General features: G+C 32.1%; 1 protein-coding gene and 1 long non-coding RNA gene across 4 annotated transcripts; one reads left to right on the plus strand and one right to left on the minus strand.

Moving 5' to 3' along the window:
* Positions 1 to 4625: 4625 nt before the first annotated feature.
* On the minus strand, positions 4626 to 9005 carry LOC100242794 (large ribosomal subunit protein uL30y). Its single transcript, XM_002262661.4, has 7 exons — positions 8882 to 9005; positions 7671 to 7859; positions 7472 to 7569; positions 7334 to 7391; positions 5307 to 5386; positions 5117 to 5219; positions 4626 to 5031 (listed from the first exon to the last, which is right to left on the minus strand). The coding sequence occupies exons 2-7, from the start codon at positions 7851 to 7853 to the stop codon at positions 4816 to 4818; spliced, it is 738 nt and encodes a 245-aa protein (XP_002262697.1). The 5' UTR covers positions 7854 to 7859; positions 8882 to 9005; the 3' UTR covers positions 4626 to 4815.
* A 9338-nt stretch (positions 9006 to 18343) lies between these two features.
* On the plus strand, positions 18344 to 21874 carry LOC104880790 (uncharacterized). 3 transcript variants are annotated; one of them, XR_002031106.2, is made up of 5 exons: positions 18344 to 18567; positions 20485 to 20663; positions 20823 to 20915; positions 20994 to 21106; positions 21211 to 21874. It is a non-coding gene; the product is annotated as an uncharacterized LOC104880790 (long non-coding RNA). The 3 variants fall into 3 exon arrangements; XR_786935.3 differs by having other exon boundaries at positions 20823 to 21106; XR_786936.3 differs by lacking the exon at positions 20485 to 20663 and having other exon boundaries at positions 18353 to 18567; positions 20823 to 21106.
* Positions 21875 to 24256: the final 2382 nt, after the last annotated feature.

A 24256-nucleotide genomic window follows, 5' to 3' on the forward strand; every position in this document is an offset into this window, starting at 1 on the left:
TGAAAGTAACTGTGACAATTAATTAATTAATCATTGATACAAAAAAAAAGAATCATATAAATAAATATGTACAAGTCATAATAAAATCAAATCACAAGAATAAGCAAAATAAATAAAAAGAGAAAGACATGAATCGAATTATTAAATTAGTTTTAAAAAAAATCTTATTTCAAATGTCACGACAAAGAAATTTTGAAAGAATTTATTTGCATTAAAAAAATAAAAAATCAAAAAATCAAAATTGGAGGTAATGATTTCAATTTATAGGAAAATGTTTCAATTTATGAAAAACAAATGATTTGATTTGGTTTAATTTGTATGCAAGAAAATTATTTTCGCTTATTTTATTAAAAAAATTTATTGAAAACAATTTTATTTACAAGAAAATGATTTAATAATAATAAATAAAAATTACAAGTTATTTAGAAAAATATACTTTTTATACTCTATCTACCAAAGATATTTCAATTAAGTAAAGAAGACTTTTTACAATTTCATTTACAAAAAAAAAAAAAAAAAAATCAAAATTCAATCTAATTTTATTAATAGGAAAATGAATTTTTAGGAAATTATTAAAAAAAATGTTTCAATCCCCTTTTTTTATTTGCCAAAAAGATTTATTATTTAATTTTATTAAAAAAATTATTGAAAACAAATGTTTTATTGAAAAAGTTTTACAATTTTAGTAAAACTTTAAAAAAAAATTATCTTTGATTCTATAAAAAAGAGATTTCAAATTTATTACTTGTCTTCAAAGATTTGGAATTTATAAAAATAAAATAAATAAATAAATAAAAATAAAATAAAGAGTTCATCCAATTTTCCAATTTTTCATTTTTTATTCACAAAAGCATTCTAATTTGATTTTTTTAAAAGGAATTTATTTGAGAAAAAAAAAAAAGGAAATCTATATTTTGACAATTTTATTGTTTGGAAAAGGAAAAAAAAAAAAAAAAAGAACCTATGAGAGAATTTTATTTTACTTGTATAGAAAAAAAAATGATCCGTGAAGAAGTTTTTAAAAAAAATAATTTATATATATATATAATTTATTTCTTAACTTTATAAAAAAATTAAAATTAAAATTAAAAAAATCATTTTAATTTTAAAAAAAAAATACCTTAAAAAATAAAATAAATAAAATTATGAGTTTATCTTAAAAAATAATTTTTATAAACCTTTATTAAATACAGATTTTTTTACAATTTTATTTAAAAGAAATTTTTCCTTAACAAAAGAATTTGCACAAGTTTATAAGAAATTTGATTAAAAAGATTGTGTCTTTAAACTTAATTAAAATGTGATTTTTTTTTGGTTCAAAAAAAAGAAATTATTCCAATCTTAATTTTATTTAAGAAGACCTTAATAAATTATTTGGAGAAAGAACCTTTGCAAAATTATTTACAAATAAGTATCGTGATTTTCATTTTTATTTAAATATGACTTTTTGCTTGACTTTTATTATGTATTAAAAAAATTGTTTAAAATTAATAAGAAAATAACTTCAATAAATAAAAAATAAAAATAAAAATAAATAAATAAACGATTTTGGTTTCGGAAATGAAGTGGTTTTATTTAAGGTAAAAATAATAATAATAATAATAAATTAAAATAAAAATGAGTTTAAAATATTAGGTTAAAAAGATAATAATAAATAAATTAATTAAATAGGAAAAATTTGAGGTGTACAATATTACAAAAGTTCTATTAAATATGTATAATTAAATGAAAATAAAACTCTTATTAAAAAATATTTTCCAATTTTTCATATTCAACTATTATCTTCCATCCTCCCATCATTTCTCACAAATCACTAACATCTTACTCGTTAATGGTTGATCAAGTTTAATAGATTCACCCTCTGAAACAAGAAGTTCTGGTCTTGGAGGGATAATATCAACCACTTGACATCCATCTGATGCATCCGCTATGGTTATTTCGTACCCCTTTTTTCTTTTCGTATGATTTTGCTTACTATACATGTCGTTGTAGCATTATAAACTGTATTATTACTCTTACTCCCGTCAGGATAAATCTGACCCCTTCCCCTGTTCCCACTTACGTATATGGGATATTTTAAGAAGTGAACTTGTAAACCTAAGAGCACTTCACGAAATTTTTCACATAAATAAATAAGAATTCATTTGGTAAGAAATATTTTTAATCTAAAAAGTATTTAAAAAAAAAGTGTTTAACAAAATTTAAGAAACCCTTAAAAATCTAAAAAAATATCATTTTCTAAAAAATTACAAAACACTTTTATTAAAAATATTTCGAATAAAAATACTACCAAATACAAAAATAGTAAAATAAATTATATATAAATTTTTTATATTAATATAAATATTCTTTTTTATTGCTATATGTTTAAGGAGTCCAAGGCTTAGGATTTGATTTACCTTTTAATTATGTTTAGATTATGTTTAATTAAAAAATATTTAAAATAATAATAATTTTTCTCATATTTAATTATGTTAAGAAAAAATTATCAAAAAAATTATATATTTTCAAATTATTTAATTTTTCATAAAAATAAATCAAATTTGAACTATTACATAAAATTAAATTATTATCTTTAATTTTTTTTTCCTTTACTCTTTTTCTACTTTTTGTTTCTATATATATATTTTCTGTTAAGTTGAGGATTATTTTCTTCCAACCTTTGTTCATGACAATAAAAATAACATAATGAAACAAACAATATAAAACTCCTTTTTCATAATTAAAAATAATTTTTCTTTCCGCTCCAAATGGTTCAAGAAAGTAATGAAAAAATTATCTCTTCTTACCTTTTATCCCATAACAATGACATTTATATAAAAAATAAAATAAAAAATAAAAATCTATCAACATTTTCTCTTCTTTTTTTTTATTACATTCAAGCATTTAATGTTTGGTTACGGAAAATTTGAGAGAAAATGAAAGAAAATAAAGAAAAAAATAAAAGAAAAGAAAAATAATTTTTAAAAATTTATTTTACTTATTCTAATCCATTAAATAAAGATTAAATAATTTAAAATTTTATGAATTTTTAATTAATTTTAATTATATTAGATTTTTTTTCCGAAAACTATTTTTCAAAACGTAACTTAAAAGAAAAACAAAATCATTTTCGTACGGTTTTTTTTTATTTTCTTTTCTCGGTAATTTCAGAGGAACCTTGATATGAATTTCTCAAGAACCAAAAATAGTTAATGGTTTTGTACGATGAAACAATCACGATAACAGGTGAAAAACACAAAATCATTAATAAAAACAAAACCTTAATTCAAATATAATAGATAAAGAGAAGCATACACATGAGCCCAACATTATATTTCAGTCAAGAGAAGAATCAGTTTTGTGAACAGATCTGGAGAAAACCAGCACATCTTCAGCATCCTTCACTCCAATCTTCTCTTCATCTTCTCCACAGTTGGATTTGGTGATGATGGCTTCACGTAACACTGCCTTTGCCATGGGATCAAACGACGCCGTTCCCTTGGTACTCTTCTTTCCCTTTTCATCTTCTTCTTCCTTCTCCAACTGCTCTTTCCTCTCCTTGTACGCTTCCATGGCCTTTCTTCCTCAATGGCAAAGCCACCGCGCGCACCTCTCTCTTTTCCGTGGTTTATTTTCTCTGAATTTTGTTATACGTGTCAGGTTTTGAGGCCTGTTTCACATGCAAGCAAGTGGGTGACTACACGTAGTATTTCTTAATCCGATCATTTTTTATTTTTAATATATATATATATATATATATATATATATATAATTTTTTAAATAAAAAATAATAATATTTAAGAATCTAAGATAGTTTCTTATATTTTATATGAGGTATTATTAATTTTTTATCTTTAAAAATAAAAAATAGAAAATGCCTTGCAGGAGCTTTACTCTTTTGCACTATCACAAGCTTCGGGTAGGGCAGATTGTCTCAGGCAAAAGACTAGGAATGAACATTGTATCACTTCACATGCTTGTTAAATTGTTAATTTTGGTTGAGACAAAAGGGAAAGGAAGAGCGCTTATCCATGCAGTGCTTCTCTCTTTCACCCTGTTTCTCATATTCCATTCAGTGTTTCTCGAAGAAAGCAGGACCCCTGGTGAAGCATTGTTCTATCTCCCCAAGATTCTCGGTTCCAAACAGTTGGTCCATAGGCGCCTTCCCAATCCCCCCGATCACACTTTATCAAATCAAGAATAGGACTCCTTTTTGGCCCTCTTTCGCTCAATTCAATCCTTTATGATAAAAGTGAAAGCGAATAGGATTCATTTACCAGTACAGACATTGATGATGGAAGGTAGAAAAATACTCATTTTCAGCTAAACAAAGCTCGCGTCTCTTTGGTTTTCTGGGAGAAGAGAGACTGAGTGGAGAGATTTACTTTTTGAAGAAATTGACCACTAAAATGAAAAATTGGAATATATGAGGGAAACAGCAGGCATTCTATTAACCCATAAAATGCAAATTCCCAATAGAAATTATTTCCGCAGTACTAAAGAGAGTAGCAGGGGATCAGCCTAAGACCAAAACTCCAAAGAAAATGCTAGAAAATATGCAGATTTGAGATCTAAGCAAGGGATGAGCCGAGACGCCCAACCCAATCACCAAGAACTAAATGCAATACTAAGGAGGCGGAATGTTGGAATTCAAGGCGCAAGCTAAACTTCCATAAAAACAAAAATCTTAAATCCAACATCAAAATAGCAATGCTAATCAGTTTGCAATGTTCAGTAATGAAAGATAGGGAACTCTTGTCTGATAACTTCAATGGCCAAAAATGTAGCACAAAGAACCTCAAAAACTTTAATGAAACCATATTCTGCAAAAACCTAGTTCATCCTCCTGATGAGTTCATTAATGTAATCTTCACGGTTTCCAGCATCACCACCTTCTACGTAGTGATTTCTCTTCTTTTTAAGGCCACCCAGTGGTGCCTTAAGCTTGAATGGCCACAGGAAGTTGTTTGCCTCCTTGAAGTGTGGCCCAACAGTCATAATCTCATGGATGAGATCTTCAATGCAAATGATTCCAAACTTGCCCAAAGCCTGCAATAACATACCAAAATGTCATTGAAAAGCCAGTTTATAGCAATACATCGAACATATAAATGTTATTTAACCTACAACAAACCTGTTCAATGATTGAGTTATCAGTCAGAGCAGTTCTCTGCTTGTTAAGTTTTCCATAACCCCTCTTGTAAATCAGTTCCCTGACACTCTTTAAATTGGGATACCTGAAACAATCTTCAGTATATGAATAACAGATTGCATGTGGAGATATGATCCCTGAAGGTTATGAAGTTGGCAGTCAGAACACATACCCGTATGTCACATAAGGCTCAACCCTGTGCAGCATATTCATTGTTGCCTTGTTTACTTTCAGAAAGACACCATTAAATATCTGAAACCATAAAAGAATTCTTTTAAATACGACTACGAATCTGTAAGGTAACAAGGAAAAAATAACTTTGACACAACTAAAACACAAGGAAAACCACATGAATGACCAAAGACCATTCACAAAACAAAAAGTAAAGCCCGAGTAGAAATAGCATTATCACTGTAAAAAATGAATAAATAAATAGCAGCAGTAAGTATCGATCATTTCTCTCCAACAGAAATTTGGCATAAAAATTAATCAAGCCCAAAGACCAAGAAATACTGTGCTCCACGGTCCAATAAGATCAATGACCTCAGTGGATATGAGAAGGCATCTCAGGTACAAGTAAAATACTGTTCATCCAACTGAACCATGTTTAGGAATCAAATTCAGTAGCATCTTTAAGTTCCCTGTCTCAAATAAGATGAAATAATTGTGCTCAGAATGAATCATGTGAACCATTCAATCAATAAAAAGCAAATAGAGTTAACTATGATGTAAAAAATGGGCCACCAACCCAAACTCAACCACATTTACCGAACAACACAATCTGAAGTTCCCTCAATACCATAGCACTTAAGAGAGACTTAGATATCAATGAATCCATATAAGGAATATGGTTCAAATGAATAGCAATTTTCGATATCCATATCAATTTTGTCTTTTACATGTTTGGCCAACTGCTATATGAACAAATGGCATACATCTTTTCTCTAGATAAAAGTAAAAATAATCTTCCATATTTATGACATATAGCAGTTGGCACTCAAATATTCAGCATTACATGCTTAGGGCCACATAAACAAGAAGCTGCCAGGCACAGCATTAACCATTTCCACTGTTATCTTTGAACATATCAAAGAAAATAAATGAGAGTTATTGAAATCAATTGAAACTTTTCAAAAGACAAGAATTTTCAAACATATCATTCAAAGTATAACACTTTCAATACAATATAATTCTTGAGGTAACCGTGTCCTATTGGATTTCAATAATTAATACTATCATAGGCATTAATATTAAACGAGAAAAAGAGAACTACACAAATACACCAAAAGCTTCCTATCCTATCATTTCTTGAATTCATAAAGAAATCAACTGGTAAGCATCCTTGAACACATTGAAGAGGGGCATGGGTTCTCAAGCTTATTACTCTGCAAATTGTCATGCAATAGCAAAGAAGCATCCCTTGGGTAACAGAAGTTGAAAACTTTCACCTAATGACCAATCCTCTCATCCCCTTACCCCAACCAAAGAAAACCATTGAGTCAGTTCTGCTAGGTCAGATTCAATTTGATAAGGAATAAGGACACAGATAGGTGATAATCTAAATGTTTAGCAAGGAAGAGCAGGTACAGGTAATCATCTGACCTCATTAGCATCAGACATACCACTCATTCAACCACCTAGAGTAAGATTAGACACTGCTCATCAAATCACAAAGTTGCTTATTAAGTGTAACACAAAAGCAACAACGAGAAATCATAATCTTAGGAAAACCAAAGGAACTGAGCCCTAACAATCTAACCTAGGCATGCTTAAAATGACACCATTAGCATTACTATCAAGGTCCAAAGTTAGCAAAATTACAGTCAAGTGTTGACATTGTGCTGGATCAAAAAATAAATACAGAAAAAGGAAGTTAATGGATTCCATACTGTTGCACCAATAGTTTCCTATTATAAACAACATACTCATATTGACAACCAAATACGACTGCCGTTTAAGTTGTAGAAAGCATAGCAACCTCAAGGTTGCTGACTCTAAATCAAAAGGCACCAAAGCAAGCACTATGAATAATAAAATATGGATATTCTATTGGAGCTGTAATCATCAATAGCACATAAATAGCAATAAATTTCATGTGGAAAACCATCAGCAGAAACTTTTTTTTTGTCCAGTTATAATTATTAAAGAAAAGAGCAAAAAAACCAAAAAGAAAACACAAAAAAAAGTATCAATCTTTACCTGTCTCAATCGTAGAAGCTGCAAAATCTTCCTGGTCTTCGGGTGCATAGCATTGATCCTAAAAGATTCATAATTATAATCAACACTCCTTCACACGCAACAAGCTAATTTATTGAAAGAACATTGTAAATGACATACCCACGAATTCTGATAATGAACAGCAACTTGGCTTCTGGGCTAACATAGAAACCACCCTTCAATTTGGCCTCTCGCTTCAATTGAATCAGCTCCTTTTGCTGAACAAGAAGAAATAAGTATATAACACCCACTTAATCAAACTACTGCTATAAAGCATAAACTTCCACACCATCAATAATTTACAAATCCCAATAGTTACCTGCTCATCGTATTCCTTGGCATACTGCTTAGCCCTAACATAAATCAACGTGCGGTTTGTGGCATTCTTCTTCTTGGTGCATTCCAGCTCCTGCTTTTTGGCCAAAGCCCATTCTTCACTCCTCTTCCTCTTCTTCAGCACCGATTCTGGAACCACAACTCCCTTCACTTCCTCTCCACCCATCTCTCTCTAAAATCAGAGCCAATTAAATTTGAGTTAGAAGGTCACCCAATGACAAGCTAAATAGGCATTGCAGAACAATAACAAGTTTGACCATCAAGGATCAATTTTAAATGGAAACTTCATTCTGTTTCAATGCAAAATTTCAGGGGGCAATTTTCCCATTAAAAAAAAAACACCAAACATAAAGCTCTGCTCTAAAGATAATCGTAGGACATTTTACATTTAACAAATGAAAATTTCAAATCCTTAATCACAAACCAAATCTGCGCTCTGAACAAAAACAATTTTGATCATAAACAATCAATTTTTTTTCAATGGCTCCTTTTTCTTCCACCAAAACTTCAGATAAAATTTTTTTGGTAAAAGAATACAAAAAATCTGTGGTCTAAGGAAAATTATAATGAATATCGCATTAAGATTGATAAAAAATTTGACCCTAGCTCAATCAAAAGCCAAAATGGCCTATGAAAAACTTAATACTAGCTCAATCACATGCGAAAAGGGGCGGGGCAAACAACTAACAGCTTCCACCTTGAACAGTCAATTATCCAAATAAAAATAAATAAGTAAACTAGTGTTCTAGAGAGAGTAACAACAGAATCTTCATCGACACAAATGAAAAATGCACATCCAGCCCAATGGCAAGCCAAGTGGGCATTGCAAAAAAATCAACAATTTCGACCATAAACAGTCCGTTTGCTTCCACCAAAAATTGTCCAGTGACGAGAAAAGAAAACACGAACCGAATGCCAAGAGAGATCATAATAGATTTTCCATCTATCAAATGGAACCCTCGAGAAACAAAGAAAAGGAACTATCCTCAAAAGCTAAAATACGAGATCTGAAAGTCCATTTTCTTTCATCTTCATCCATTTTCTTCCATTTTCCTCACTTTTCTCATAAACCAAACAGCGGGCAAATCAAAAAGAGTATAAGATTTCAAGACATAGAAATCATATGATTACTCGAATCACAGATCTAAAGAACATAAAACAAAGATCAGAATAAAGTATTTTTTTCGGACTCACCGTCCTGTAGCTGGCGCTGAAGCGAGGGTTTTCGCAGCTCCTAACTCAAAGAGAACATATTTAGACTATGAAATTAGGGTTTTATAGTTAGGGTTTTGGTTTCAGTGTCGTGGGCTCAAATCATCCAACGGTTCATATTTGGCTAGCGACGGAGAGAAAGATCTGTGCCGTTGATTGGGATGTTGAGGTATCAATTGTCTGAATTACCCTTCAGGTCGATTGAAAACGTCCTGACTGCCCCCTGATTTTCCAAATGTTTTTTCTTTCTTCTTTTTTTTTTGAAAAAAAATCATAATTTAAATTATCAAACAAAGAAGTATTTAAAAAAATTATTTAAGTAATTACCCTAAATATGTGTTATATTGTTTTTCAAAATACAATTTCTTAATATTATTTTTATTTTAAAATTTAAGTCATTTTAACCTATAAAAATTTATATTAATCAATCCTCAATTGCCTTTTTGTATTGAAAAATAATTAAAAAGTTAAAAAAATGAAAAATACATTTGATAACCAGAAATTATTTTAGGTTTTCAAAAACAAAAATAAAATATTTTTGGATAAAAAGTTTTTAGTTGTTTTCAAATGTTTTTTAAAAGTTATTCTAAAAAATAATTATACAAGCATATATAATAATTAAAATAAAGTTACAGATATAAAAAGTATTTTTAAATATATTTAAAAAAATATTAAAAATATTTTGCCTTCTCAAACAAACTTTTATTTAAAAAATATTAAATAATATTTTTTTTTTTTAATCTTAAAAGCTATTTTTCAAAATTGTTTTGAAAAATAGTTATCAAACAAGAATATATATTTAGTCATTCTTTCTTTTAATGATACTAAAAAATTCTTCTAAATTTTATTAATTTTAGTTTACCATTAGCACTAATATTACAAGGATATATTTTTAAATTTAATTTAATATTTGTATAAGTAACTATATTAATAATTAATTAAGTATAATACTATAATTTTATAAAAAAAATACATTTTCTTTTAATGCTTTGATTGATAAGGTAAACTAGAATTGGAACAAAAATAAAATAAAATGTTGTGGACCCCGCATTTCGGCTCAATGCATTTCCCACTCGAATGGCGAGCTCAATTTTTATTTAAAAATGATTTATTGATTATTTGAAAATGACTTGGAGTCGCCACTTGTTTTTGTTTTATTTTTAAAGGGTAAATAAAATAAGAAAGAAAAACCCTAAGTGTGACTCCTAGTTTTGGAAAAGGCGGCCTGTGAAAAACCGGATCGAGTTCGGGGGTCAGGTTACTTATCGGGAATGTATGGTAAAGACCGTAGCACCCCTCTAAGTCCCTAAAGTCGGGTCTCTACTAATAGAATGAAGCTGACGTGGCAATCAACGAGAGAGTCAATGGATATTCACCTAAATCATGCACAATATGAGAATCAAAACACGCAATAGAGATTGACTAGAAAGGAAGTGGATGCGTACCTCGGCCACGAGCCACAATGCGCTATCAAGAAACGGGATTAGTGCACAATTAATGAATACAAAACATAGCTCATACATATTGGAGTGCAAAACGAAGCTCAAGCGAAATACAGTAAGCACGATAATTGACGGTCGAAATGGATCAAACATCGGGCCCCCACCAAAGCCCAATTTATGGTTCATGAATTAGTGTTACAAATTTCGTGTCCTAGAATTATGAAGAATTTATTTTCGTTTATGTAGAATCGAGAAGATCAGAAGACTATTTAAGAACCGAAATGTAATTAAAACTTTTCGAGTGAAAACTGGATTCTTGAAGTTTATTGGAAAATTGGAGTCTTGGGAATTAAATTTAAAAGATTAGAGCTTCGGTAATTAAAATGAAATTTGCCAAAGAAAATGAGAAATGAACTTTAGGGAATTAAACTGCAAGGATATAGATTTTGAAAGTTGAATTTGTAATAATAATAATAATAAGGGATGAGCTTTAGGAAATTAAGTTACGAGAATATAGATTTTTAATAATAATAATAATAATAATAATAATAATAATAATAAATGAACTTTACGAAATTGAACAGCTAGAATATAGATTTTTAATAATAATAATAATAATAAGAAATGAAATTTAGGAAATTAAATTGCAAGGGTATAGATTTTTAATAATAATAATAATAATAATAATAATAATAATAACAATAATAAGAAATGAACTTCAAGAAATTGAACTGTCAGAATATAGATTTTTTAATAATAATAATAAGAAATGAAATTTAGGAAATTAAATTGCGATGATATAGATTTTTAATGATAATAATGATAATGATAATAATAATAATAATAATAATAATAATAATGATAATAATAATAAATGAACTTCAGGAAATCGAACGGCTAAAGTATAGATTTTTTTAATAATAATAATAATATAATGAACTTTAGGAAATTAAATTACGAGGACATATATTTTTAATAATAATAATAAGAAGAAATGAACTTTACGAAATTAAATTGCAAGGATACAAAATTTTAATAATAACAATAATAATAATGATAATAATAATATTAGTAAATTGAACTGAGAGAGAGTATATATTTTTAATAATAATAATAATAATAATAATGATAATAATAATAACAATAATAATAATAAAAATAATAATAACAACAATAATAACAATAATAATAATAATAATAATAATAATAATACTAATAATAGTAATAAGAATAATAATAATAACAATAATAACAATAATAACAATAATAATAATAATAATAATAATAATAATAATAATAATAATAGTAGTAGAAATAATAATAATAACAATAATAATCCCTAGCAACCCTAGTCATAATAAAACCCTAGTCCGGTCCAAGTCCATCAGCAAACCTCAAGCCCATAATAATAATAAAATCACCCTAACAACCTTGGTCCAGCCCAAGTCCATCAGCAAACTTCAAGCCTCCAAGTCCATCAGCAAACCTCAAGCCCAAATCCAAGCCCATCATCAAAAGGGCTTTGGAAGTGGACCAATGATGGTGGCCCTGCATCTTATCTACAACTTGGGCTCCCAAGTCTCTAGCCAGCACCACGAGACATTGCCCCACCTGCTGAAATTCCCCTGATCTTCACTATCCATGACGGAACCTTCTAATGTCGCGAGACGCATGCGCGTGTCAGAGGAAAACTCAAACTTTGGGCAATGGAGCCACCAAGTCGGGCGTGTGTTCCAGTCTCATGCTCGGGCCTATCAGGGAGCACGACAATGGCATCCCTACACCTTGCAACTGTGACAATGAAGCCTTGATTTTTATAGTGAAAACGGACAGCACTCATCCTTGCCATTCTCCAACTGATTTAAGCGCTTAGTCCATCTCTTCTTGATGAGACAACTTGCAATCCAGCACACGGAAAAAGTCTAAGTCGGAGGAGAAAAAAAAAAGGTTGGCGAGCATGGAATGTAAGGAAATGGTGTACACGAGCAGAATAGTTTTGGTGGATATAGGAGGCATGGGATAGGTTAATGAAAACGGGCAATAGCATGGGTATAGAGACATGAAACGGATGAGTTAGTGTACACGGGTATGGAATGAAGAGGTGAGTTAGGCAGTGGGCATGTGGAATGAAGGTGGATGGTGGGTTTCATGGGATCGATGATGCATGGCAGGACAGGTAAGGGGGTGTCTTGAAGGGTACGTACATGCATGGATGGCATAGAGTGGTGTAAATTAATGAGAAAACCATGAGTGTGAAGGGTTGTGGTGTAGAGAGAGAAAAGGTGGCGAAATGTTTATGAGTATTGTGAAGGTTTAGGTGACATGCATGAGGGGTATAGAATGAGAATGGTGGTGAGAAGAATGGGTAAGCGGGTTTGGGATGGTGAAAACGGTGATGAGAGAGGTGTATAGTGAGAGGTATTGGGGAAGTGGATTTGATGGGTATGGGTACAGAAGTAAAGAGTGAGAATAGTGGTGATGAGCATGGTGGATATTGGAAAAACTGATGGTGCATAGCTATATGGTAATGGGTGTGCGGGTAGTGATGTCGGCTTGTCAAGCTAGGCAGAAAACCACACCCCGGGAAACTCTTATACGACCTCCAGAAAAAGACATCTCTACCTAGACTTCTTAGGTAGAAATGGGAGAATGGACACGACTTGGATCAAAAACCAAAGACAGGGAAAAACAACAAGGAGAGCAAAACAATGGGAAACCAAAATGGAGCCCCGCAAACCTCATTTCACATATTAATCAATGAGCTCAGGAATGGGCTGAAGTAAATTTCAAATGAGCTTTAAAACGAGACTAAAACGTGAATGCCAATGTTCCATATGAAATCCCAAAACAGAGGATACAAAATGGGCTAGAAGTCAAGGGTGAATCAAGTGAAAGCAAACCCGGATACCATAGAAACAAACTAGAGATACAAATGAACAGATATGGACACCAAAACAGAACCTAATGATACTAAAAAAAAACTCAACAAAATGATATGGAAATGGAAAAACCGATAGCTTGTAGGAACACATGCCTGTATCGATTCCTATCAATGCGATCCTTATGCGTGTTTCTCCTTCTCTCTGGCCAGTTATCTCTTCCTAAGCCCTCCAACTCTCACCGGATCTCCCCCTCTCCAGGACCTCTTCCCTCTCTGCCCTATCATTCCTCTGTTTTGTCTTCCCCCACAAGCCACGGACCTGCTCCACTGTGCGTCCTTGGAGCAGGTCATCAGCATCCAACCACCACCATGGCGAGCCAGCTCCACAGCCACCTATCCACGCATCTCCGCTTCAGTGGGAAAGGGTCCCCCCGTTTTCAAAAGGAATGAAAAAAAGAAACCAAAACCTAAGAAACAACTTACCGGGTGTTTTTAAAACCAAAGAAAGGACCCCCCCTCTTCCCTGTTTTTAAAGGGGTCTACAAATATGCCCCTTTTCGGTAGAATTCACGAATGTAAGGAACATGAACACTAAAGTAAAAAGGAAGTGTGAATAGTGAGTAGAATGAAGTGAACTCTACCGAAGAACCTAGGAGACCCCCATAACGACACTAGTGAAACACGAACTCACTTAAACTAACAGACAAACATGAAGGCTCTAAACCTGAGAGAAAATGATGTCTCGAAATGTCTCGGAAGCCACGCTGAGGACCCAGGCTCCCTCTAAGAACGTCTCCAGAAGTGACTCGAAAGACCATACCAAGGATGAGTAACGGTCAAACCACTCTGGAGAATGGAAAAGACTACGTCCAAAGGAGACTACCCGATCTGAGCTTCATGAAAAGGACGAATGTAAGGTGCCTAACAACACGATCAAGGTATGTGTCGTGAACTCAAGGGACTGTGTCGTGTGCAAATGAACAGGAATCTGGACAAGCAATGATGAATAAGCGATAAGCACAGGGTGACTGGGTGAGGTAAGTAAGGGTGAATGTCAAAATCAAGAGAATCAAATGCGCAATGCCAATGAATACAAATGCCGGGGGTCGTGACCCTGGATGATACAACCAAGGAGAAATGACTTTGAATGTCGACAGGGAAAAAAAACGTGGTGACTCAAAATGCATGAATGGGTATGTGCAATGGCTTTGAAAGCCAAACTAAAGAAAAGATGATAGCGGCACTGAATGCCAAATTGAACTATGGCTCTGAACGCCGACACTAAGGAAAGAAAAAACTCAAGATGCTTGAAAGGGTATGTGCCTAATGGCTCCCAACATCGGAACGAGTGATGCAGTGGCTCTGAACGCCGAAGTAAAGGCAAGTGATGTCTCTAAACGCCTGAACGAAGACGTAGTGGCTCTGAATGCCTAAATGAAGATAAGGAATGGCTCAGAACGCTAAAACGAAAATAAGTAATAGCTCTGAACGCCGAAACCGAGAATGCGACTCTGAACGTCAATCTGGGAAATGGTGATGGCTCTGAACGCCGAACTGAAAACACGGTGATGACTCTGAACGCCGAAACTAAAAAGTGACAATGGTTCTGAACGCCGAAGCTGAGAAGTGATGATGATGACTTTGAACGTCAAACTGAGAAGTGATAACGACTTTGAACGCCAAAATCGAGGATGCAACTATGAATGTCGATCTGAAAACCGATGATGGCTCTGAACGCCGAACTGAAAACACGGTGATGGCTCTGAACGCCGAGCTGAAAATGTGATGATGGCTCTGAATGCAGACAAATGGAGAAGTGGCTCTGAATGCCGAAATCGAGGATGTGACTCTGAATGTCGATCTGAAAACCGATGATAGCTCTGAACGCCGAACTGAAAACACGATGATGGCTCTGAACGCTGAGCTGAAAATGTGATGATGGCTCTGAATGCAGACAAATGGAGAAGTGGCTCTAAATGCCGAAACCGAGGATACGACTCTGAATGTCGATCTGAAAACCGATGATGGCTCTGAACGCCAAACTGAAAACACGGTGATGGCTCTGAACGCCGAAACTAAAAAGTGATGATGGCTCTGAACGCCGACAAATGGATAAGTGGCTCTGAACACCGAAACCGAGGATGCGACTCTGAATGTCGATTTGAAAACCGATGATGGCTCTGAACGCCGAACTGAAAACACGGTGATGGCTCTGAATGCCGAAACTAAAAGGTGATGATGGCTCTGAACGCCGAAGCTGAGAAGTGATGATGATGACTTTGAATGTCAAACTGAGGATGCGACTCTGAACGTCGACCTGAAAACCGATGATGGCTCTGAACGCCGAACTGAAAACACGATGATGGCTCTGAACGCCGAGCTGAAAATGTGATGATGGCTCTGAACGCAGAAAAATGGAGAAGTGGCTCTGAATGCCGAAACCGAGGATGCGACTCTGAATGTCGATCTGAAAACCGATGATGGCTCTGAACGCCAAACTGAAAACACGGTGATGACTCTGAACGCTGAAACTAAAAAGTGATGATGGCTTTGAACGCCGACAAATGGATAAGTGGCTCTGAACACCGAAACCGAGTATGCGACTCTGAATATCGATTTGAAAACCGATGATGGCTCTGAACGCCGAACTGAAAACACGGTGATGGCTCTGAACGCCGAAACTAAAAAGTGATGATGGCTCTAAACGCCGGAAGAAATGAATGACTCTGAATGCCGGAACTAAAGAAACGATGATGGCTCTGAACGCCAAACTGAGGAACGATGATGATGGCTCTGAACGCCGAAGCTGAGAATGAGGATGGCTCTGAACGCCAAAACTGAGAAGCGATGATGATGGCTCTAAATGCAGACAAATGGAGAAGTCACTACAAAAAAATAGATTTTTAATGACGAATCTTTAGTCACGGCCACAAATATTGTGACCAAAGATATTATTTTGTCACGGCCAGGGTAAGGCTGTGACTATATGTGTTAATCAAATTTGAAAAAAAAAAAAAAACATGTTTAGTCACGGTGATTTTATCAACCGTCACCAAAAGGATTGATAAGAGGTATTTTAGTCACGGATTTATTTAAAACCGTGACTATTTGTAAAATTCTGGAGGGAAATTTTGGCGCCTATAACTTTAGTCACGGTTATTTTATCATCCGTGACAAAAAGTGTAATGAAAAGATGTTTTAGTCACAGATTTTTGTGAAACCGTCACTAAATAGATATTTTGTGACTTTTAGTCACACCATTGATTTGACCGTGACTGTATGAGAACCTATTGTCACAAATTTCGTTTGACCGTGACCAATGCATAGAGGTTTTTTTTTTAATATTTTGAACATATGGTCATGGGGTTCACACAATCGTGACCAAAGTCTATTATTTATTTTAAACAATTTTTGGGTTACCTATTATAATTTTTTAGAAAATCTTATATATATATATATATATCATAAATAGAAATTATTATTAATAGTAAGAGCTCTTATTAATTATAAAAAGTTTAAAATTATATTACTATTTTTTTTTTAAGTTAAGAAACAAATTAGTGTGTTACCTATTTTTCTTTAGTTAAAATTATTTAATTTCCTTGTTATGATTAATGTTTTAATAAGAAGCAAAATAAAGTTTAATATATTAGTTTAAAAATATGATGGTTCAATTTGATATTATTTGATACAAAGTTTAAATGCAAGTGAGTGAGCAAATTAAAAAATAATTTTGATTTTATATATGATAAATAATTCTTATTATATTTAAAGTATCAATAGTCATGATAACTAAATTTTACTATGAACAATTACTAGTAAAATTGTTTATAGTTTTATTTAATTTTCAATCATAAAATATTATTTAATCTTTATGATTTTTGCAATACAGAAACAATTTATAATTACAAAAATAGCATTCTCTGTTTATGATTAAAAATAAAAGTTCTAAACTTTTATAATTCTTAAATTTGTAAAATTAACAAATTTATAAAGTTAAAATTCATGGAAAAATATTCTTAAATGCACCATTCTCTGTTTATGTTTATTATATTTAGTACCAAATGAAAGTCTGAAATTTTATTGTCCAAATGTATGATGAAATTAAGCTACAAGCATATGGGATAAGGTAGAAATTAATATCGTCAAATATGAAAAATGATACCATATGATAAAATAATAATAGATTGGTATAAGATATAAAGGGACACGTGGCTGAAAATAATGAAGACAAAGTAGGAGTAGGATGCACGTGTAACATTTCCAAGCACCTAAGGCCCACAAAAATACCAATAAATTATAGTTTTATTTGTGAAGTATTTTTTTATTTTTTTATTTTTATTTTTATTTATTTATTATTATTATTTTTTTATAACCGTGGATGTCCGAACCAGCTTAAGCGCATCTCGACTAATCCCACGGGACCCTGAAGTTAACGACCGGGTAAACCTCCAATGGCCCTGAGGGGACTCGAATTGGTTTATTTGTGAAGTATTTTGACATTTTCATAAACAGTTATACAAAAAACAGTTTTTTAAAACATTTTTTAAAATTTGTTTGCCGATGTATTTTAAAATAAAAGTTGATTTAGAAACCTAAAATATTCTTAATATATATTTTTTATGTTTTTAAATATGTTTAAAAAAATAATTTTTATATGTTATATTTTATTTTTAATTATTCTTTTTATTTATATAAAATTTTTAAATTTTAAACTTGATAATTTTAAAGCTTAAAAAACTTGATAAAACTTAATAAAAATTTTAAAATAACACTTTGAGTAAAACATTAAACTTTCAAAATTAATTTAAAATTTTAAAATAATTTTAAATTTTAAATTTTAAAAATAATTGTAAATTTAAAATTTTAAAATAATTGTAAATTTTAAAAACTTGATAATTTTAAAACTTGAAAAACTTTCAAAATTAATAGTTTTGAACAAAGAACAATAACAATAACAACAAAAAAATTTTAGGGTATAACAATAAAATTAAATTAATTTTTTTTGGGTATAACAATAACAATAAAAAAAAGCCATGAGACATTTTTTTCTAATTGAAAAATGTCTTTCTGTTAACCATGTGGGTATAACCCACGGCCACATCACTTTCCTAATTGAATATAAAGCCTTTCTTTCTCTCTCATGCCAACCCATTTTCTCTTCTTCTCCAAAACCCACGGCCATAAAACCCTCAAAACCTACCCATAGCCCCCATTGCTTGGAGGAAGCTATTGCCGGAAAAAGCTTATGGAAGTCATGCCGAAGAAGCCCCATGGAAGCTATGGTCAGTAAAGCCGAAGCCACCTCCAAGAAACTCCCGTGAAAATCATCTCTCTAGGTTTTGGTGAGTTTTGGGAATTTTTTTTTTTTTTTGGGTTTTGTTAGTTGGTATTTTGGAAATGTTTGTGATTAGGTTTGAACTTCCATTGTTATTGGGTTATTTCCATTGTTATTGGGTTTATTTTCATTATTATAGGGTTTTGGTGCTTTTGGAAAAATTGAAAATGATATATATTGTGAGTGTTTGAAATGTTTTTATACATTAAATTCTATTAGAGTAATTCATTGTTCTTAGAATAATTAAATTTGAAATTCATAATATAATTAAATTTCTCTCTGATTTAACACTACAAAAACCACACTTAATAGCTTCCCTAATTTGATATCCAAATAATATTTCCCAGCAATTGATTGGGCATGGTTTACTTCTTAATTTCCCTAATTTGGTACCCCTGCTGCAGCATGTAGTGGAAGTTCTTTTTGCTGTATTTATGATTTTTTTTTTCTTCCTAACTTGGAATTCTTGGTAGCTATGACTATGAACAATAATTATAAGAAAGGTCTGTGTGGGCTGAGGGCTGAGAGAGAGGCGGAGTGGGGCTTCCAAATGATGTAAACATCTAAGTTTTTTGTTTGTGTAAAGCTCATGAAGATTACTACTTAAATATAAAATATGTTTGTGTATCTCTATTCTCTATAGTATATCCTATATTTCTTAAATATAAAATTAATATCTATCCCAGATTACTACTTAAATCTTTTTATGGTATATTCAAGAAAGGAAAGATATAAATAATATTAATATTAATTGGAATTAAATTAGGATTACTATTGATTTAGTAATTGAAATCTTTTTTATTTTATTTTTCTTTATTCCTATAACCATAAAACATTCATTTTTATCTTATTACCATCTTATATTATTTAAATATAAAACTAATATCTTTATCATATATTATTTAAATGCAAAATTAATTAAATATAAAATTATATTTTATAATATTTAAATATAAAATTAATATATGGGTACACCTCATGACTAGATGTATCCCAAAGTAAGACTTTCTACCCATGTATTTATTTACTACTTAAATCTTTTTATGGTATATTCAAGAAAGGAAAGATATAAATAAGATTAATATTAATTGAAATTAAATTAGGATTACTATTGATTAAGTAATTGAAATCTTTTTTATTATATTTTTCTTTATTCCTATAACCATAAAAACATTCATTTTTATCTCATTACCATCTTATATTATTTAAATAAAAAACTAATATCTTTATCATATATTATTTAAATGCAAAATTAATTAAATATAAAATTATATTCTATAATATTTAAATATAAAATTAATATATAGGTACACCTCATGATAAGACTTTCTACCCATGTATTTATTTACTACTTAAATATTTTTATGGTATATTCAAGAAAGATTTATATTAATTGGAATTAAATTAGGATTACTATTGATTAAGTAATTGAAATCTTTTTTATTTTATTTTTCTTTATTCCTATAACCATAAAAACATTCATTTTTATCTCATTACCATCTTATATTATTTAAATATAAAACTAATATATTTATCATATATTATTTAAATGCATTATGTTTCTTTTTATTATTACTCTTAATAGGTTCATCCTCTAGCAAAAAGAGAACACGTGGCCTAACGCGTAACTTAGATTTACTTAGTATGAAACCCGGGGAAAAAAAAACTACACGATTCAATACCAGAGGGCAAGTTGTTTATGATGGAAAAGGGGAAAGATTGTCAAGCTATATGGGAACATTGTTGCGATCTCAATACAATGTACCCATCCAAGTTCAAGATTGGAATCATGTTAGTGAAGATGTGAAGGAAAAGATTTGGGCCTTAGTATTGGTATATGCTAGTTACTATTCAATCTAAATTGTAATGTTATTGTTTAAAAATGATACCTCTTATTTATACATGAGATTTTAATGCAATACAGGTAAGAGCTACATTCTTCAATGTTGTGGAAATTTGTTTAGAAGCTATAGAAATAAAATAAAGGCCAAGTATTATAACCCTTATAATACAAATGAGGAGAGATTGTGCCATCAACCTCCACACTTATCAGATGATGATTGGAGGTGGCTCATCCACTTTTGGGGTACACTTGAGGCCAAGGTAAAGATAATGATCTTTTCTTGATAATGTATCTTATGATACTTATATTCACATAAAATGATATTTATTAGTTATATCTAACCTAATACTTCATGTATATAACTTTTATTATGTTTCTATTATCTATATAGGTGATTTGCTATTTTTTCATTGATGTAGGATATCTCAGACAAAAACAAGGCAAATAGGGCAAAGCAAGTGATAAAGCATACATCAAGATAAAAAATTTATGCTCAAATTCGATATGAACAGGTTGAAAATTTATTATTAATATGATTTGTTTGTACATAAATAATTCATCATAAATAACTCTATTGTTTTACTTGTAAGAATAAGCACAAAAGAAGGAGGATCGAAGTGAGCCCAATAGAATTGAGATGTTTGCCTTGACACACACAAGAAAAGATGAGACGCTTGTTGATGATCATTCTAAGGAGATTATGGTAATGAAGTAAATAAATTATATATTCTTGTATTTCAATCATAGCCACATACTAAATTATTTTAAAAGTCTAACAATTTTTAATTTTTTTTTTTATAATTCCAGGATCAATTTCAGCAATTACTATCCCAACCTAAGGGGACATCTTCTTCTACTTCTGCATCATCTAGAGCATCTACATCTGTAGCATTTACATATGTAGATGAGATATATACTTAAGTCATGGGTCCAGAGAGGCATGGTCGTGTTCGAGGGTATGGATTTGGTCCTACTCCTACCTCAATCTTTGGTTCTACTAGTAGAAGGCGATTAGGAGTTATTCTTTCAACACAAATTGAAAACGACCAAGAGATGCTAATAGCTGCAGAACAAAAGTTTACAACTGCAACTGAAGAACTCTCAAATATGAAAGAGGAACTCTCACATGTGAAAGAAACATTTGAAGAAAGGTTGATAGAAGTTCAAAGGAAGACACGAGAAAAAGTGAAAGAAGAGTTTGAAGAAAAAATGATGGAAATGCAAAGAAAAATGCAAGCACAAATGCAAGCACAAATTCAAGAACAAATGATGCAACAATTTTAGCAAAAGCAGTAGAAATTTGAAGATTTTGCTACATCTTTATATGATAGATTCTCTTAACTTTTTTGAAAATTATGCTACTTATTTATATGATAGATTCTTCTAACTTTTTTTTGCTTTCTATGACTATTATGTAATGTTTGGTTGATTTGTTATATTATGTTAGAATGTGAAACTAAATTTGAATCTCTTTGTTATTTGTTTGTTTGGTTTGTTTTTTTTTTTTTTTTGTTACATTATGTTTTTTTTTATTTAATGACTTGCATGGATGTATAAGTTTTTAACTAGCTTGGGATAATTGATTGTAATATATTGAAATTGTTTTAATTGCTTAATTGCATATACAGGTCTAAAATGGGTTTGTAACAGGTTTGGGAAATTTGAATTTATAAAAAATAATTTTCAAATATAACAAATTTTAGTCACGGCCACTAAAAAATTGTGACTATAAGTGTACTTTTAGTCACGATCAATAATGAATCGTCACCAAAATTTGGGGTAGGGCGGCCATCCATTGATTAATAGACCTAATAATTAGTCACGGTCACTTAATTATCGTGACCATATACTTATATTTAGTCACGGTTTGGGGCATTGACCGTGACCATACGACTACATTTAGTCACGGTTAGGAGCATTGACCGTGACCATACGACTACATTTAGTCACGGTTAGGGGCATTGACCGTGACCATAAGATTACATTCAGTCACGGTTAGGGCATTGACCGTGACCATAAGATTACATTTAGTCACGGTTAGGGCATTTGACCGTGACCATAAGATTACATTCAGTCACGGTTAAGGCATTGACCGTGACCATAAGATTACATTTAGTCACGGCTAAGGCATTGACCGTGACCATAAGATTACATTTAGTCACGGTCATTTTTATTAACCGTGACTATAAATATACATTTAGTCACGGTTTATTACCTGACCGTGACTAAATCAACTTAATAAATAGCAAAGTATTCTTAACTTTTGGTCACAGTTTTTGGCTGGCCGTCACAAAAAAATGAATCCTTATGGTCACGATCACTTAGAAAACCGTGACCAATACTTTTAGCTACGCCTGGTATTGTGACGCTCGGTCACGGTTTCATAAGACCGTGACCATAGGTTTTGGTCACGGATATATAAGATTTGGTGACGGTTGGGAACCGTCACCAAAAATCCTATTTCTTGTAGTGAGTGGCTCTGAATGCCGAAGCTAAGAATGAGGATGGCTCTGAACGCCAAAACTGAGAAGCGATGATGATGACTCTGAACGCCAAAACTAAAAAAGTGATAATGATGGCTCTAAACGCCAAAACCGGGAATGCGATAGTGATGACTTTGAAAGCCAAAACTGAAACTGTGATGAGGATGGCTCTGAACGCCAAACTGAAAGTGTGGCATGGTGACTCCGAATGTCTTAAACCGTGAATGAATGGTGGCCCTGAATGTCGAATGAAACAAAACATGACTCTAAACGCCGAGTGAAGATGTAATGACTCTGAATGCCAAGCTGGAAATGGATAATGACTCTGAACACCAAAACTGGAGAGATGGCTCTGAATGCCCAACAAGGGTGAACTACGGCTCTGAACGCCGAATGAAAAACTAACAATGGCTCTGAACGCCGAAATTGAGAAACAATTGTGGCTTTGAACATCAAACAGAAAGTGGTAACGACTCTGAACGTCGAGACTGAGAAGAAATAGTGGCTCTGAACGCCAAACGGAAAGCGATAGCACTGGATGTCTAAATGAAAACGCGGCTCTGAACGCCAAATGGAAAAAGTGGCTCTGAACGCCAAATAAGAAAATGAACAATGGCTCTGAACGCCAAACTGAAACGGACAAATGGCTTTGAACGCCAAAACTGAAAGTACGACTCTGAACGCCAAAACGAAACAATGGCTCTGAACGCCAAACTAAACTGAATAACCATGAACGTCAAGCTGAGAATGACGACTCTGAACGTCGTAACAAGGAAGACACGGAAGCTCTGAACACCGAACTGAAAAGAGAATGATGGGGGAAATATGCCCCAGTGTGGCATGTCGCATATGCTCTCAATCCATCAAAAGGGTCTTAAAGAGACTCCATGAGTCTCAAAAGATGCTCTACTAGTGAGTCGAGATAATCACATCGAATGATCCACTAGGGAATCTCAAGAGAATAGTCTACTAGGGTAATTGTCACAATCTGAATGTCATGCTCCAATGAAAGCTCATCTCGATGAATATCGCCAAAACAGTGACTCATGAAGCAAATACGATATCCCTCGACTGAGTGATGAAAGCTGTAAGAGCTCTGTGAGAGAACAATCATCTCCGTAGATGAGGGGGGAAAATATGCCCCAGTATGGCATCAGATGTAACCGATCTGTCCTGATGACTCATGAGCAACTCGATGGGGGTGTATAGAAGATCTGACATGTACTCGACAAAATGATAATGTGAAAATCCATGAGCCTGAAACGACTCCATCCAAAAGTCACACTGACATCAGAAACTGTGAGCCTAATGAAACGACTCAAGAGAAAATCCATCAGAGTCATGGTGAAATGAAACAAAATCACCAATAT

This window comes from Vitis vinifera, chromosome 11 (assembly GCF_030704535.1).
Source record: "Vitis vinifera cultivar Pinot Noir 40024 chromosome 11, ASM3070453v1".
Taxonomy (NCBI): Eukaryota; Viridiplantae; Streptophyta; class Magnoliopsida; order Vitales; family Vitaceae; genus Vitis; species Vitis vinifera.

Excerpts from the sequence above, each read along its gene's own strand:
- LOC100242794 (XM_002262661.4), bottom strand. The coding sequence starts at position 7,853 with ATGGGTGGAGAGGAAGTGAAGGGAGTTGTGGTTCCAGAATCGGTGCTG. Across the intron at positions 5,387-7,333 it reads AGCTTCTACGATTGAGACAG|ATATTTAATGGTGTCTTTCT; the intron begins GTAAAGATTGAT and ends TTATGGTTTCAG. Across the intron at positions 5,032-5,116 it reads ATAACTCAATCATTGAACAG|GCTTTGGGCAAGTTTGGAAT; the intron begins GTTTGTTGTAGG and ends ATGTTATTGCAG.